Below are 18025 nucleotides of genomic sequence, written 5' to 3'. Positions count from 1 at the left end.
CTGCATTTCCTATGATGCACAGTTTCTCTTCACTGGGGACCCTTCTCCCATGAAGGAGCAGGAGAGGTGACCTCCCAGCAGGGATCTTTGGGAACAGTCCCCATTGCACCCCCAACAATCCCCCAAAGGTGCCAACTCACAAATCTTCACTTCTGTCTCGTGCCCCTGACGCCCACCTGCCAACAGGGCATTTCTTCCAAGTGCCCAGTGTTGCCCAAAACCCCTGAGCCAGAGGAAGGAGCCCTGGCCTGGGAGGGGGTGGGGTGGTTTAATACAGAGACAAAGGAGGGGGGAATCTTCTGCAAAATGCAGGTGATTTCTCAAGTCCTTCTCGGCTCTAAAGGCCCACATCTTGTCTGAATTATAACCGCTGCGTGAGACTGGCCACCTGTCCCTCCCCGGATGCCCAGCTACAGGGGCCAGTCAGGAAGTAAAGCTAACGTTGCAACAGGTGCTCGCCTCCTTGAATGCGACGTTAGGCACAGGGCCACTGTGAGCACAGACCTCTCATCAAGTTATCTAGCGATGAAGACGATCCTTTCTCATGCTATACAACTCGACAGTGTAGAAAAACACAAAGGAAAGAGTAGCACCGGGACACCCGGGTGGCTCAGTGGGTGAAGCGTCTGCCTTCGGCTCAGGTCATGATCCCAGGGTCCTGGGATAGAGTCCCGCATCGGACTCCCTGCTCAGCGGGGAGTCTGCTTCTCACTCTGCCCTTGTTCATTCACGTTCTCTCAAATAAATAAATAAAATCAACAGAAGGAAGAAAGAAAGAAAAGAAAAGAGTAGCCCACATGGTCCCACCAGCTCAGAGGTCCTCAGTGTCAATGTTTTAGTATCTTCAGTGATTTATTCTCGAGCTGTGTACACACACCTTTAAAATCAAACAAAAATCATACTATCCCTTCTTTTCACTGATCGACTCTTTTATTTTTCCCAACCCACGAAGAGCACCCTGCTTAGCATCTACGAATAGCGCCGATTCTGCGTCCAGACCACCTGGGTTGCAATCCCGCCTCTGCCTCCTCCGACCCCTGGAACCTCAGGCCAGGCTAACCATGCTCCAGGTTCCTTGGTTTCCTCCTCTGTAAAAGGTGATCAGAAAGGGTATCCACCCACGGCAACCACTGTGTTGGTGCCAAATGCCCACATTCGGTATATTTTTAGTTAAATGATACTATGTCCATATAATGGACTAATCAAAAATTGTTAGTAAAATCTCAGTGGTCTGAGATGCTAAAAACAAAAATAAGCAACACTTTTCAATAGCTTCTCTTCAATTTGGATTCAAGGGAACTGGATTCCTGCCTCAGTGCTGCCTGTAATGGGCTGTGTGGCCCTGGGCAGCTCACATGGCCTCTCTGGTCCTCTGATTCTCCATCTGAAATGAAATGGTTGGGCTAGTTGGTCTTTCGGGTCCCAACACTCCTGCCCTCCAGCTTTGGTCAGTGGTCTTAAAATCTTAAACCTACTGTTTGGGTTCAAGGTGTTTATGGCTCCAGGAGGAGGAAGTGGGCGGGGTGGAGATATTGGTCCCTTCGTGTCTTAAAGGAGAGACTTCAGAGCAGAGGGTGAGTGACAGGAGCAGAAGGGAGATGTGACCGTGGAGGGGACAGCTGAGGAGTGACCAGAAAATCAGGCTCAGTGGCTTCCCGTGTTAGGAGGGGCCGGGAGGGCCTCACCCCAGAGCCCTGCTCTTGCTACAGGTCACACACAGGGACAATCCTTTGCTGGCTCGTCCCCCACATAGCACACAGAATAAAGTCCAAACCTCAGAGCCCCGGCAGTAGGGCGTCCCTATCTGTCTGTCCAGCATTCACTTCACTTCAGCACATTTGCTGGTCTTGCAACACGCCTTACCCCACTACCACCCCCGGAGGGCCGAATCTTACCAAATGTCTCTTCCACCAGGCAGCCTCCCCAGACTGCATTTCTCCCCTGCTGTCAAATGCCCAAACTCTCCAGAGTGAACGCTGTAGTGCATCCCCCAGATGTCTCCAGCTGCAGAGGCTACGCCTGGGGTGAGGGGTGGGGGGCGCTGCACATCCAATGGCTGGTCAATGTGGGGGGTTAAAAAGCCCACCAATCAATCCCCTTGCCTCAAGTCAAATAATCCCGCGTGGCCACCCAGCTCAGAGCCGGCAGGGGCTGACAGACCTTGTGACTGTACCTGGTACTGCTTTGCTTCCCTCCCGGGGGCTGCTCCCTGGAGCACACCCCCGCCTGGACCTCCTGCACATAATCTGCCCCAGATTTGCCTGAAAACTAGACCCAGGAGCCCCCAGCACACACACTCGCACCCCACTAGCTCCTCCCAGGGAATCAACCCTTTGTCCCACTTCTCAGCACACACTTTGACCTTGACCCCTATCCCACGTCCTTGAGAGCCAGGTCTGTGGCAGGCTCCCCCCTGCCTTGCTGGGTGCCTGGACAGATGGGCAAATGGAAGGACAGACACCATGACAGCACATGTAGGTTCCCATGTGATGCACCCTTCCTGTCTCCAGGGACAAACAGCCCCGTTCTCCCCCATGGGCACGGTTCCCAGGGAGATGCCCACTTTTTGCTGTTGCCCCACCCTTCTGGTGGCTGATGCCTGATTTCAGAGAAGCCCCAGCAGCCCCTTCTGCCCCGTGGGAGCTTGTGGAAGCCGGCTGGGAGCGGGGCGGCACGCACCTGCAAGGCTGTGCTCCAAGGTCAGCTGGGCGGCCTCTACGCAGGGTCTATGCGGGAGCACCAGTTCTTCTTATACTGAAGGGGGGTTGTGGCCAAGACAAAATGGAATCTTATGGGCAAAAGCAAGACTTAGGTGGACTGAGAAAGGACCACCACGGTGACTCCTGGCAGCAAACGGAGCAAGACAGGAGGGCGGCAGGGAGAGGTGACTCACAGCATGGCAACAGTGACCTGGGCTGGGCCCCAAGCAACCTTCCCACTGAAGCTGCTGCATCTGTGGGATGTGGGGCAACTAATGAGAGCCTGCTGAGAGCGAAGAGCAGGGTGGGGCTGCCCCTGTGGGTCCCCCCCGCCCCGCCCCGGGAATCCTGATGACAGAGAAGAGGAGCCACAGTGGCATCCTGTGCTCAGAGTCTGCAGGAGGAGGATCTGAAATCACAAGGGGATGCGGGTTGCAGTCAGAACCCCACTCCCCAGAAGGCCCCTTCTGCTGCACTTGCTGGTCTGGGTCCCTTACAAGCCCCGCCCCCAGAAGCTGGAGTTCCCTCTTCCTGCAAGAACCACATATTTTGGCCTCAACTTCATCAGGGCAATGGAACCGCCTGAAGGGGGCACCTGGGCAGCTCAGCAGTTGAGCATCTGCCTTTGGCTCAGGTCGTGATCCCGGGGTCCTGGGATCGAGTCCCATACTGGGAGCCTGCTTCTCCCTCTGCCTATGTCTCTGCCTCTCTGTGTCTGTCATGAATAAATAAAATCTTAAAAAAAAATGGTGAAGGATTCAGCTCAGCCTCCCTCCTCATCTTGGCCAACTCTGGCCAAACCCAAAACACAAAGCTACTGCAAGCCTGAGGCAGGAAAGTGGCCAGGCCAGGCCGGGCGGATGTCTGGAGAGAGCCACGGGGACTGTGGCTGAGTGACCTCACCAGCAGCAGGAAACATCACCCCAGATGACCATACCACCCACAGGGAGGAAGCCATTTCTAGGCCTTTTTCAATAAAAGGTCCCCTAATCTATTTACAACACGCCAGGCTCCCTGAACAAGCCAGGGCCAAACTGAAGCAGAAGGTTTGGGGCCTGACTTACCCTGGGTTCTCTCCCTGGGGTTTTAGGTGGTTCCAGAAACACCCAGACTGCCAGGGCCAGAGGTGTTGTCAGGCAGGCCCCCAAAGGCTGAAGGGGCACAGCAAGGTCAGAGTGGAAGAAGCGAGATGTGTTCTTGGCAATACTGCCCGCCCATGCAACTCAATCCATGAAAAACGCCTTTTTTTTCCCCAATGGCAACCCTAACTCGATTCGGACCTCCAGTGACACCAGAAAAGCCACAGACACACACAAATCGCCTGCCTGTGGATCAAACTGGACCATCAATGCCACAGGCCAGAGAGTTTAATTTCCCCATCAGTGGTTGCCAATGACTGCCACGTGGAATAAAACTTCTGGGGGCACCTGGGTGGCTCAGGGGTTGAGTGTCTGCCTTCGGCTCAGGTCGCAATCCTGGGGTCCTGGGATCGAGTCCCATGTCGGTTTCCCGGCAGGGAGCCTGCTTCTCCCTCTGCCCGTGTCTCTGCCTCTCTTTCTCTCTCTCTGTCTCTCATGAATAAATACATAAAATCTTTTTAAAAAATCGAAGTGTAGTTGAAAGGAGGACAGAGACATAAATCTGGGATTCAAAGCACAGACGACCCCTCCTTAAAATAATAATGGCAATGATAATGCTAATAGTGAAACAGGCAGTGAGGCAGCAGTTATTAACTTTGCACAGTTATGTCTGAACTTCATTTCCCTGGTTAAGACTGCATCCTGCATGCATTGGAAATAGCGGCTTCCGGGGGGAAGGCCATGAGGACCCCCCTGGATCTAGGCCATCAGTTCTGGTAAATGCCTTGGGCATATGTCAACCTTGTCCTGTCCTGTCCTTCCCGGACCCCCCACCCCTCACCCCCTAGTCCCCATCTGGCCCTCAATGGACTCAAGTGCTTGACTGGGCCGGGCCAATCCTTGGCTGTGTGGTGGCTTCCAGGTGAATAACCACTGGTTCCAGTTCAGAGGGAACTGGGCCCTTGTGGGTCCTGGCTGGGTTCTGGGATTCCTGAGATCCCCTCCTCTTTACCTTCTAAAAAAAAATTCATCCTTTTAAATCTCTCTCCTCCCCACTGCTCCTCCTGGCTCTTCCTCTTGTTTGGTGGTGGTCCCAACTGTGGCTTCCTTTTGCTCGGCGCCCCCTGCCCTCCCCACTTCTCCTCACCAGGAGGGTCTGGGGGGCTGTTCTCAAGGTTTTCCTAGCCCGATGGTAGCCCTGCTGCTCCCTTCTGCAGCCCCTGCCTCTTCAGAACTGGAAGCTAGAAGCTATTCCCACCCTGCTCCCCCCACCCCCACACCTGTTCCCCCGGGGGCTGCCCTGCTCTTCTTGGCCATGTCCTACACTCCAACCAGGAAGGCAGGTCCCAGGAGAATCAGAGGACACCTCCTCCCAACCTGGGTACAGAATCTGCAGTCAGGTCGGCCCCCATGAAGGCAAGCTGCAGCACATCCCAGAGCCCCCATCAGCATCTGGAGGGTCCTACTCATCCCTCCCTTTGGGACTCCACAGCAGAGGCTCTGGTTCCCTCCTGTATCCCAGAATTTCCTCTGTCCTTGGCTTTGCGATCACAGCAGTTAGGGTTCTCTGACAACAGGAGGACCATAGACCCTCCACAGGAAATGAACTAGTACTCTCTGAACACCATTCATGCCTGGTCTAGCCCAAGCCCCTCCATGCTGGGCACCTCCTTCAACGGCCCCCAAATTACTACAAAATGGGCACTATGATTTCCCTTTTTCTTTTCTTTTTTTTCCTTAAGATTTTATTTATTTATCTAAGAGACAGGGCATGAGCAGGTGGAGAGGCAGAGGGAGAGAGAGAAGCTGACTCCCCACTAAGCAGGGAGCCCGATGTAGGGTTCGATCCCAGGATCACGACTTGAGCAGAAGGCAGACGTCCAACAGACTGAGCCACCCGGGCAACCTGATTTCCATTTTCCAAAGGAAGAAGCTGAGGTCTTGGTGAGAAGTAGCAGACCTGCAGCTCAATCCACCAGCAAGGACCTCCCAACGTGCAAGTGACACCAACATCTCTGAGCTCTGTGCTAAGACTCTGGGAGTTGCAGTAAAACAGTGCTGTTAGAGTCTATACACCACTAGTGTTTGAGAATCACCCTCAAAATCAATATTGTTGTTTCATGAATTTCATAGAGATACTAGACATATTTATGACTTGGTAAATATTTGATATAACGTAATAAGTTCTATTATGGAATATAACAGTACTATACTTGAAAGCCTACTCTGTGCCTGGCAGTGTCCTGCGCCCTGTGGATACTATGGGAAATAGAATGGGTTCAAACACTCTCCCCCCAACCCCTCAGCTTACGTTCTAGCAGTCTCGATGCTATTCCTTCCATTTTTGAAATATCAACATGCAGAATTTTCCACGAATGAAAATTTAAAATCTCCTGATGTAAGTGGAGGGAGAGAATCATGCCAGGAGGAAGGTAACCAAGTAAAGCATATCAGGTTAGACAGTAGAACACACTGAAGAATCAAGTAGGGAAGAGGGGTAAAAAATAATATTAGAAAGTGATGTAATTTTAGAAGGGTAGCCACAGAAGGCCTCCCCCAGTTGAGTCAAGTTTGGAAAGTATTAGGTATCTAAGTACTAAGTATCATCCGAAACCACTTCGAACTCAGCAGCTTGAATCAATAAGCATTTTATGATGTCATACAGCTCCAGAGGGTCAGGAAGCCAGGAGGGGCTTCATGGGGGTGGTTCTGGCTCAGGCTCTCCCATGATGTTACAGACAGGGTCTTAGTTGGGGCTGCATCATCTGAAGGCTTGAGTGGGGCTGGAGGAGCCACTTTCAAGATGCCTCACTCACATGGATGCTGGCAAGGGCCAAAGTTCCTTGCTGTGGGGGCTGCTCACATTATGGCACTAACTTCCCCCAAAGTGTGTGGGCGGAAAGGCAGGGAAAAGCCTCGATGCTCTTTTATCACTCATGGAGAGTTAGAAGTAACTCTCCATCACCACTGCCAGACCTCACAGCCCAGGACTGATAGAACATGGGAGGGAAGCAGAGGAGTGCCAAGTGTTGGGGTGCCCAACAAACTAGTGCCAAGTGGTGGGCAGGTTGGGGGCTGTCTCAGAAGCTGGCCGAAGAAAAGGAGCGAGCCATGCACATATCTGATGACACAGAATTGGAGGTTGAGGAACAAAATGTCAATAGGCTTTAGGGCAGGCACAGGTCTGTCATCTTCAAACAGCTACAAGGAAGATGGTGTGGCTCAAGAGTGGGGATGTAGGTGGGGAGCAGAAGAAGTCAGAGGTAACAGGGTGAGACTGGATTATGCAGGACACTGGCCCTCAGAGTGGGGTCTTGGACCAGCAGCATTAGCATCACTAGAAATGCAAAGCCTCAGGCCCCAGCTATAGACCTCCAGAAATGGGCACCCTGAGGGTGGGGTCCAGCAATGTGGGGTAGCCACTGCAGGGCTTTAAACAGAGAAGTGGCACAATCCAATGGTGACCACTGTGTCTGGCCGTGCCTCTGAGCAGGCTTCCTGGACTCAGCCACCACATGCCCCTCAGCATGTCTGGTGCCCTGGATGCGTCATCTGTGAATACCGACTCTCCCCATCCACCCATCCAGCTTTTCAGAGATGGAGATGAGCTGGGGCCCTTCCATAACTCCCTCCAGAAGGAACAGCAGGAGCTGGGGAGCATGGATGAGTATGGCAGGGTCCATCCATGTGAGGATAGCACTGCCACCACCGCTACCACCACCAAGAAATGGGACACTAGTGGGCCCCAGGGATGTCTCACTCAGGAAGGGTCAAGGAAGGGGGTGCCCAGGTGATGATGACCCCTGCCCCCTGCCCTCAGCTCTAGGACCAGACCCCTCCATGTTGGTTTCAGAACCTCGTGGGCATAGAGAGAATTCCTGAACCATCATGTGACACCCAGGAAGAGATTCTCACCTGGGAAGCTTAATCCTGATCTGTCTCCCATGGGGTCCTCCATTACTACTCCAACCCTGTTCACACAGCTCGGATCCTTGGTGGCAGGGATACAGCAGTGGCGTCTCAGCAAACAGAAACACACAAAGGCTTTTTGCAAAGGGCCATCCATGGGCCTGTCAGCAGAAGAACTATGTGCTGTAGGCTTGCCTGGGTCTGACCTACCAGCGGGAGGGCTCTTGAGCCCAGGCCAGGCAGCATGGTAAGACCTCACCATAGCCACTGGACCCCATAGTCTGCGTCCTGAGCTCCAGCCAGAAATGCATGGCAGGGGTCAAGCCTGCAGGAGTGGGAGAAGAAGGGAGGTGCTAGCTAATGGTCCCCAATTCCCAGGGTCCAAGAGTCACAAGCAGCACACACATAACCCTGATGGCCCCTAGAACTGCCCCCTCTGGGTATTAAGAGTCCTCATGCTCTGAAGAAGGGGTGATACCAGGACTCTGCTGTTCAAGAAAGGGAAAGATATGGATTGCACACCTGCTCCTGGTCCTTAAAACACCTCTTGGCCCAGAGCTGCTGTTATGTGCCTAGAAGCTCAGGCACTGGTGTCACACAGACAGATGTTCAAATGCCAAGTCCATTCCTTAGAACACATTCCCCAAAGGGAAGGGGAGGAAGGGCACCTCTTTGGCGCTAGGGGGAAGAGGGTCCGAGAATGCCTTCTTTAGCCTTTCTGAGCAGTAGGAATGTCCTTCAGTTGACATTCAGAGAAACATCACTGTTGGTGGCCTACCACTTCCCAGCAGCTCCAAGGCTCCTTCTGGCAAGCCTGTGATCCAGGTGGGGCAGGGTCCTTAAGCCCGGTTCACAGATGGTAGAGAGGCTGGTGATACCAATGGGATAAAGAGGTGGCCCCTTTAGTGCCCTGGCCCTCTGACATTGGCCTCAACCAGTGGCTGCCTCCAGCCTACAAAGAGGGCCTAGAAGAATAGGACCAGCCATGGCCAGAAGAATTCTAGTGGGGACATGGTGAGTGGGGTGCCTGGAACTCTCAGCCTGTCTTTCAGACCCTTTAGGAACCCTGGTATACCAATCTCCTTACAGAGTACAGTCTCAGGCAAACACACCAGAAATCCCTGAACTTGGGTTGAGGGGTAGTGAGCGTTAACTGCAATTTAGGAATAAGCGTCTTGTCATGAGCCATCAGGTGGCAGTGGCCAACTGCCGGTTCGTGGATATTATGACCCTCATCTTATGGTGGAGAAGTAGGTGGATCCCAAGAAAGAGACCTTATCCAAACCAAAGCCTGGACCGTCGGGATCCGGGATGTAAGCACAGGTACATGGCAAAGTTCCAATCTCATTTCCCAAACTGGGTTATTCATCAGGATCATTGGGACCACTTGGTAAAAATACAGATTCCCGGACCCAGGACCTGAAAATTCTGGTTCAGTAGGTCTCAGGCAGAACCCAGAAATCAGCATTGTTAACACGGAGTCTCAGTGATAAACCAGATGGGGGTAAAAACTGGTAGAGACCCCAGTAAACCATCCCAGGAACCAGCCACAGACTAGAAGATACCTAAAGACACAGAATCCGAGGGGGTTAGGGTCAGGCAAAGTACAAAGCAAGATGCATGGCAGCAACGTAGGATCATGTTAGGAAACTTCCTAAACGCTCATCATCCTTACCCCAACCTTCTAACGCTATCAGACTCCCAACATCTGTCCCCAGAGAGCCTTGGCTTTGACATGAGGCTTTGTTGACTATTTTAGTTTTAGAATAATCTAATCTAGCATAGATTGCCACAAACCCTTTAGCATGACTGAGTTTTTAGAGTCTTTCCTAGAACAGGGGACCACAGAGAGGACAAAGCACTGCTGTGAAGGAAGCCAAGAGGGAAAAGGCACCAGTAGAAGGTTCTAGTGGGTGGGGGGTGGGGGAAGCCCAGTTGCTTGACGTGGACAGTGCTGGCAGCAGGCTGGAAGGCAGGTGTGGGCCAACTGGTTTGGACATGGGGAGCACTAAGTATGAACAAGTGCCGAACCTGGGGAGGAGCTCCAGGAGCCCACAACTTTGTCCTGCCCTTAGGCGGTAGACAGCCTGGGTCGGGGGAATCACCTACCCCCTTCCTCAGCCCCAGCACCTGTTTTCAAGTCCAGCCCGCCCACCAGATGTGAGGGCAGCGACTGTGTCACATAAATGTATCCCTGTCTCCTGGGTACCGCGTAGAGTAAGCAGTTGGGTATTTGATGAGTGAATGCTGACTCAGGTCAAGGCAATTGTGAGAATGGAGTTTGGGTATACAGCCAAAGGCTGGTTTTTAAAAATGAGCGTGTGTGTGTGTGTGTGTGTGTGTGTATGTGTGTGCACGTGTGTGTAGATAAGACCATGGAGAACAGAGCACCAAACCCCTTCACACAGCATGAATTATGCAAGCAATCCAATCCAAAAGGCAAAGAACATATATGGATGATTTAAAGAAAAACAACTGCAAATAACCAAGAGGAAAAGATGCTCGTTCTCTCTCAAGAGTCGGAAGAACCCAAATTAAGATAACAAGACGCTATTTTCCTACTCACTGGACGTATATCAGGCTGATAACCCCTCATTAGCGAGGATCTGGAAAAACAGGTTGGGAATGTCTTGAAAAAACACAGCGTGGAGACAGTGATCAAAATCCCAAACACACAGATCCTTCGACCTAACAACAATTGCGGGTGTGCAATGATGTAATGAGCATGGCGATGTGTTTGGGGGCATCTTTTGTTAAATGGTGAAAATCTCCAGGGAAACGCTGTCAATGCCCAAGGGACACAATGCTGTGTTGGGAGGATGGCATTCCACGCAGCTGTTCCCTGGGAATGGGGCAGATCTGAGTGTGCAGATGTGCAGGGCGTGTCTGACACACACCACTAAGTGACCAGTGTACAAAAGGTGCTCAGATACATCCTAGAAATGTATGTGCACAGGAACACCTGGGTGACTCAGTGGTTGAGCATCTGCCTTGGGCTCAGGGCATGATCCCGGAGTCCTGGGATCAAGTCCCACATCGGGTTCCCCGCAGGGAGCCTGCTTCTCCCTCTGCCTGTGTCTCTGTCCCTCTCTCTGTCTCTCATGAATGAATAAATAAAATCTTTTAAAAAAAAAAAAAGAAATGTATGTGCACAGAAAATCGCTAGCAGAACACACAAGAAACATTTGATGCTGGTTAATTTTTAAAAATCAAGCCAAAGTGGGGCGCCTGGGTGGCTCAGTTGGTTAAGCAACTAACTCTTGATTTTGGCAGCTCAGGTCACAATCTCGTGGGTCGTGGGATCAAGCCCCACGTCGGGCTTTGCGCTCAGTGGGGAGTCTGCTTGAGATTTTCTCCCTCTCCCTCTCCTCTCACTCAAACTATTGTATCTCTAAAATAATTAAAACAAAATCAAATCAAAAAGGGCCATATTTTTATAGCATCCCATCTGAATGCTTTACCAAGTACATGATAATTTTCCATGAAAGAGAGGTGACACTGTGTCATGTTAGTGTAGGAATACATTCAAAGACGGAAAAATAAAAACAAAAAAACAAGAAACAGACCCAAACAGACTAGGTTAGCATATGGTCCAGCGGTGCTTTGCAGGGCAACTGTGAAAGGCTGAGCCAGTCAATAAATGCTGGTAGAGCACAAGGCCAGTGATCTGAAAAAAATTAAAGTCCATCTATTTCTCAACCATTTTCTGAAATTAAGTTTTATCTGGCTTAAAAATGTTAAGGGGGGATACACAGTCCATGAGAGTCCTAGAAGAATACAGTCCCCTCTTTTGCTGGCAAAGGCCTTGCTTCTTGAGTGTGGTCCCCAAAGTGAGGAAGCGAAAAAGCTACAGATCAACTGGGCTTTCTATAAAAATCACAATCAGAATCCTAAAACATCATTTTTAAAAAATATTTTATTTATTCCTGAGAGACACACAGAGAGAGGCAGAGACACAGGCAGAGGGAGAAGCAGGCTCCCTGCAGGGAGCCCAATGCAGGACTCGACCCCTGGGGACTCCGGGATCATGACCTGAGCCAAAGGTGGATGCTCAACCACAGAGCCACCCAGGTGCCTCTAAAACATCATAAAAACAAAACAAAACAAAACAGAACTACATGTTACCCATAATCAAGACCCAAATGCCAGGGCCTTTCTAGGCAGACCCATATCTGGGAATGCCTACTTGGCCACTACTCCTTGTTCCAACAGGCGTGACTCAGAACAGGTCTTGGGAGGTCATCTTCAACCCTCAGCGGCCAGTTTCTGCTAACTGGCTACTAAAAGAAAAAAAGCAAGAATGCAGAGAAAAATAGGTATGTTGCAAACCCAGAGAACCCGGTGAGCCTGAGACATCGTGAGGTCCCAGAGACAGAACCTACAGCTCAGCTCTCAATTTCCAGTTCTTTAGCAGAGGCTTCTAGGAGATGGCCTATGTGCTTCTAATAGATGTCCCTTCTTTTCCCCCTACAAGCTAGTCTGAGTGGGCCCCTGTTCCTATAAGAAGACCCTCCCTGGCACACCTGGGTGGCTCAGCGGTTGAGCGTCTGTTTGCCTTTGGCTCAGGGTATGATCCCAGGGTTCTGGGATCGAGTCTTGCATTGGACTCCCCGCAGGGAGCCTGCTTCTCCCTCTGCCTGTGTCTCTGCCTCTCTCTCTGTGTTGCTCATGAATAAATAAATAAATAAATAAATATCCTCTTGCCCACAGACATCCACCAAACTTCATTGCCCTATAAACAGCCCACGCCAGCCCTAAGGCCATTATTATCTGGAATATTCTTCTGTGACCACATTTGGAATATTTTTCTAGGACTGTGCTGAACAGTGGCTTCTTAATACGCCCCAAGGAGGACTTCCATAATCTCTCCATGGGAAAAAAAGAAAAATCACACCCCTCAACCATTCCGAAGCTTCTCTTCCCGCTATGGGGTATCTTTCACTCACATGCCACCTTTAGGATCTGTTTTCTGAGAAAATTGGCATTTGTGAACTTCAACCACGCTGCATGGCTAATCCAGATTTAGAAGCCTTTCCAGTAAAAGGTGTGACTTTACGTTTATAAATAATGCTCGAAATCGTGGAGAGAGTGTTGCTTTTCACAAGGCAGAGGAAACCTTCGGAAAGAGCCATGGCTATTTTGGGGAATAGAAATAAGCCGTCCTTTCTCTGAGAGGTGCGGCCACCAAGGCACTCTCCAAGCCTGCTGGATTCCCAAGAAGACCATCTAGCCCCCGAATCACAAAGCGGGGAGGAACCAATACTCCAAAACATGGACAGAAATTTTAGACAAAATAAGCTCTTCAAGAAAGGGCATTGAGGGTGCACCTGGGGGGCTCAGTGGTTGAGCATCCGCCTTCTGCTCAGGGTGTGACCCCGGGGTCCTGGGATCGAGTCTTGCATCGGGCTCCCTGCAGGGAGCCTGCTTCTCCCTCTGCCTGTGTCTCTGCCTCTCATGTGTAAATAAATAAAATCTTTAAAAGGGGGGGGGCATCAGGACAGAGGAATATACAAAGTGAGGAAGACATTGGTAGCATTTTCAAGGTGATATGAAATAAGATTCTTTGAGAAACAAAATGAGCAGGTTGGAAAAAAACTCTCTGCTAAAAGGCCTGCCAGCCTCGTCCACTAAGGAAAATTCTGGAATGCCACCAACAGGGGTAGTCTTCAAGGTAGGCTCAAAGTCCTTCTCCATCACCTGGCAGGCTGGTGAAACCACAGACCACAGGACCCCACTCACTCCCAGAGCCCCTGATTTCAAAGGTCTTGGGGGTGGGGGTGGGGGTGAGAAACTGCATTTCTAACAAGTCCCCAGGTGGCGCTGATGCCGCTGGTCCAAGGAACTCCACTTGGAGAAGCACAGGCCTGGGGGGTGCCAAGGAAGGAGGGAAGGCCATTAAAAAATAAAAATAAAAATAAAAATAGAAATAAAAATAAAAATAGAAATAAAAATAAAAATAAAATAAGCAAGATTTTTTTTTACCAAAGGGACACCCATCAAAACAACCCACAAATCACTCCTGACTTAAAAACACACCCACGATTTGAAGTACTTCTCCCAAACAGGTGGCGCTGTTAAAAACTACAGCCAACAGTCAATGTGGCCCCAAGAGATCCAGAAAAAGAAAAATGCCCCCCCGCACCCCTCACAGGGCCCATGCTTTGAGAGCAGAGAAGAAATCCAGCAGGACCACCACCATGCAGGCCTCCTCTCCATCTCTAAAGTCCACCAGCCAAGAAGGCTTTGTATTTGCACACCTGGTCATGGGAATTCACAGGAATTCATGGGGATGCAGTCTCTCTAGGGAAGAGCTGAGCCAGCTGGGTGGGGACCTGGTGTCCAAAGCACTGGGTGCTCCCTGGCCCGTTCTGTTCTGCTTCCCAAGGCTCTATCCCTGCTGTGTGCTGGGCACCTGCTCCTGTAGAGGCCCTCTGTCCCCCATCAACAAGTAACCTGTTTCTATACAGCAGCACAAAGCCACTGAAGTCTTTATCTGGGGACAGGGATGATGGCTGGGGAGGAGGGAGGAGAGAGAAAGAGGGAGGAGTCCCTCCTTGACTCCCAGCCCGGCATCCTCTTCTTTCACAGTGGAGAGCACATAGTTGGGCACCCCGGGTGCTCCTCACCAAACATAAGTGAGCCCAGGGTGCTCTCAGGCTCCAGTCTGTTCACCCCAGCTCTGGAGGCAACCCCAAAGTTTAGCAGCGCCCAAAGATCCCACCCAGAGGACTCCAGCAGGAAGAGGGAGAGGACCAGGGAGGACAGGCATCTGAGAAAGCAGAGGCAGAGGAACCCAGGAGGGCGGGCTGGGATCTGGGAAATGAGTAGAGCAATTATTTTTATCCTACTTATAAAAGTAATGCAGGTCCTGGGGGGCGAGGGGGTGCAGTGCTGGAAAATTCGCAGAAAGGTCAAAAGGGGGAACAGAAGTCCTCCCGGATCCATGACTGGGAAACATCCACCACCGACCAACACCTCTGTGCCCTCGCCCCTGCAGCCAAAGCTGTGCCACTGGGGCCACAGGGCATCCCACCCAGCAGGAATCGGCGACCGCGGGAGGTGGTGGCAGGGAGCTGGGCCACCTGCGTGGCCACTGGAGTCTGTCCCCCAGGGGAAATACAGAGCTTGAAAGACACCAGCCTCACCCCTGCTTTTACAGAGACGGGGAATCAAGACAGGGCATCCCCCGGGCCAAGAAGGGGCAGAGAGCTGTGGACGTGCCTGCCAGCCCAGTCTTCTCGTGTCCACACACAAGGACATGTACGAGAAGAATCTAAAGCATCTGGGAATCAATCGCTTTCTGGGTCTCTCTCCTACAGCTTACATAAAAGGCTTTTCTGCACTTCCTTCTCTTGGAACTACCAGAAGTCTGGGGCCCAGGCAGCTATTTTAAGCCTGGGCCCACGCCCTGCATTCACCAACAGGCTGGCAGTGCAACAGGAAAGCAGGCCACCTTTCTGGTGCTGGTGCTACTGTACCCTCAGGCCAGGTGTGGACAAAGGAGGTGACAGGCTGCATCCTCTCCACAGCCCCCAGGGGAGGACACGACACCTCTCGTGCGACTTGACAGCGCCCAAAGAGACCCCTGGTGGCCCTTTATGCGGGGGCCTGGGAAGCATGCTGGTGTTCTGGGGCTGCCCCTACAAAACACCACCACCACCAAGGCCACTTACACAACAGAATTGTGTTGTGTCCCAGTTCTGGTGGCCAGAAGTGTGAGATCCAGGTGTTGGCGGGGGTGGGGGCCTTCTGAGGGTCGCGACAGAGAGTCTGTCGTACAGACTGTCACCTCGGCCCTTCCTTGGCTCAGAGCTGGGTATCCTCCTTGGATCTTCACATCATCTTCCCTTGTGTGCGTGTCTCTAGGTCCAAAAAAACCTGCTTTTGCTCTGACCTCCTCAAAGCCAACTGCCCCCAGTCCCTGGAAACCCCTACACTAGGTCCCCAAGATGGCCACTTAAGGGTTACCGCCTGGGTGCGGGGTGGGGATGAGGGGCAGGACCTCCTCCAGCTCGTTGTTCCCAGAGCGCATCCTGGTTCCAGACCACAAGATGTTTCCACGCTCGCCCACTGTAGGAGCGAGTTCTTCTGGGGCTGATGGCCTCTTTGGAGGTGCAGACAGGCATTAACTACAGCTGTCAAGACGGCAGGAGATTCATTCTCCAGCAGGGGCTGCCTGGTGAGAAGCCCAGCGGATGGTCTGTCCGAGGCCGAGATGCTTCCAGCGTGGGGTCGCGGTGCCCTGTGCACAGCCCAGCACGCTGCTCCCAGGGAGCGGCGTGCAGTAAACACATGCGTCTTGCATGACTAACTTCTCCCCCTGTTCTCCCACGCCTCTTGGATGAGCACGGCCTACTCTGGAATCCGACTGGGACTGAAATAACAAGAAAAGCTGTTACCCCACTCCCAAGATCTTCCTCCGATAATAAAGATCTGATCATCAGGAAACCACGCCAGCTTCCCATCCGGAGGCGTGTTCCCCAACACTGGTGGGTAATGGGCATTTGGCGTTGCGACTCTGGGTTTCGCAGACTCTTAGAGGTCTATGCCAGCAGGAAAGGAAAGTGACTCCAACTCACAAGGACAGTCCCCTTGAACAGGCTCCTCCCCACTTCAGGGAGCATCTCGCCTTTGCAAAGGCAACCATTGCATTGTGATCGCCCACACCACCCCTGCGAGAAGCCATCCAAGTGGATAATAAGAGCTGAGCAGAGACAAGGCATTTAACAAACACTTGTTGCTTGATAATCAATTCATGCCAGCACTGCCCCCTTGCTGATCACGATGCGTCCTGCAGATACTGATCTTTGCTAGGGGTCCTATGGGTGGACTCCATGAGCCCCAACCCTTTCAAAAGCCACCCGGTTGCCACTGCCCATCCTGGTGGACCCAACTTCCTGTTTGAAGCCGCAGGCTCCCACGGCCCCTTGACACCCACACAGGCCTCACAGCAACCCACAGAAAGGCCATGCTTCCTGTGCTGATAGTCAGGTACACAGAAAACCTCCAGGAACAAGGCAGAGCATGAGATGAGCTGGTAGGTCCTCGCTCAAACAGGTGCTTCATGACGGTACACCAGCCAGGCGTTCCTCCCTGGATCCTTGATTCTCATACCTGGTTCCCTTTCTTAATCTCTGATTCCCAAGAGCATTTATAAAATATCCTCCCAACTTGGTATCTCATGCCACCTCTCTTCCCCAGTACTTGGTGCAAAACCATGAGGCTCTGTCTGAACGTAGGTCAAATGCAACACCCACAGGAACTGGATGCGTGAGATGCGCACACGAAGCTGAGTGTAAGAAAAACCTGGGGCGGTGGCCACCTTCTCAGCTCCACCCTATTCAGGCAGGAAGATGGGTTCAACATGGCCATGGCTCATGATGCTTTGAGAGAAGACAAGTAACAGGATGTTCATGAAAAAAACTTCCCAGTTTTCAATGTTGGCAAGTCACTGAACTTTTTAAATAAAGCACTGTGTACGTGGAATAAAGTGCTTCTCTGGAAGGCCTCTGGTCTCAAGACAATCCAGCATGGGACCTTCACTATACCTGCATCGCTTCAAGACAGCCCAGCAGGTTCTGGAGGTCCTGACCCTGCCCTGGCCATGTGTCTCTTACCACCACATACAGCAGCACTATAATGCCGCTGCCCTAGAAATTCAGTCATGGTGGATCGGAACTCTATTTTATTATTTTTTTAAAAGATTTTATTTATCTCTGAGAGACACACAGAGAGAGGCAGAGACACAGGTAGAGGGAGAAGCAGGCTCCCTATGGGGCGCCTGATGCAGGACTTGATCCCAAGACCCCAGAATCATGATCAGAGCTGAAGACAGATGCTCAACCACTGAGCCACCCACGTGCCCTTCAGTACTCTATTTTAAAGAGTTCAAGCCAAGCAAACATCATTCCTTATGGGTACACAACTCACAGCCATCTTGTACCTTTTTCAGCCCCTAATTAAAGAATATTAGTCAAGCTATTGACTGGCTGAGGTCCCACCACCTGGTACACCTGGGTTAACTTGATATGGATGGATTAGCCACCAAAGCCTGCTAGGTCATAGGGCATGGGGGCAGGACAGTAACTCTACACTGGCACCCACTTCCTAACCAAAGCCAAGGCAACCTTGGAATCCCCAATCTAAAAACCTCCAGAGAAGAGCAATATGAAAGTAGAAACCTTACGACTTCCTGCCGCATAAAAGGCCTGAACTGTTTCACTAGACTCTAAGTTCCCCGAACACAAAGGTGGTGTTCATTCGGTCTAGACGTCTAAGTGCTATAACGGAAAAATGAAAAATGTAAGTCCCAAATGCTCTGATTGAACCATACCTGGG

The 18025-nt window shown here is 51.6% G+C and overlaps 1 protein-coding gene across 8 annotated transcripts in view; it reads right to left on the bottom strand.

The window, feature by feature from the left end:
* The window catches only part of GAS7 (growth arrest specific 7), a 208833-nt gene that overhangs the window by 59627 nt on the left and 131181 nt on the right, over nucleotides 1-18025 (bottom strand). Inside the window, exon 1 of one of the 8 annotated variants that reach the window (XM_077892650.1) lies at nucleotides 6090-6313. The exons of the other annotated variants lie outside the window; for them this stretch is intronic. Within the exon in view, the coding sequence (XP_077748776.1) occupies nucleotides 6090-6198 (109 nt within the window). The 5' untranslated portion in view covers nucleotides 6199-6313. Of the gene's footprint in view, nucleotides 1-6089; nucleotides 6314-18025 lie in introns of those variants that run through there. 8 annotated transcript variants of the gene reach the window in all.

This window comes from Canis aureus, chromosome 3, assembly GCF_053574225.1.
Source record: "Canis aureus isolate CA01 chromosome 3, VMU_Caureus_v.1.0, whole genome shotgun sequence".
NCBI classification, from domain to species: domain Eukaryota; kingdom Metazoa; phylum Chordata; class Mammalia; order Carnivora; family Canidae; genus Canis; species Canis aureus.
This window is presented reverse-complemented; position numbering and strand designations above follow the sequence as displayed.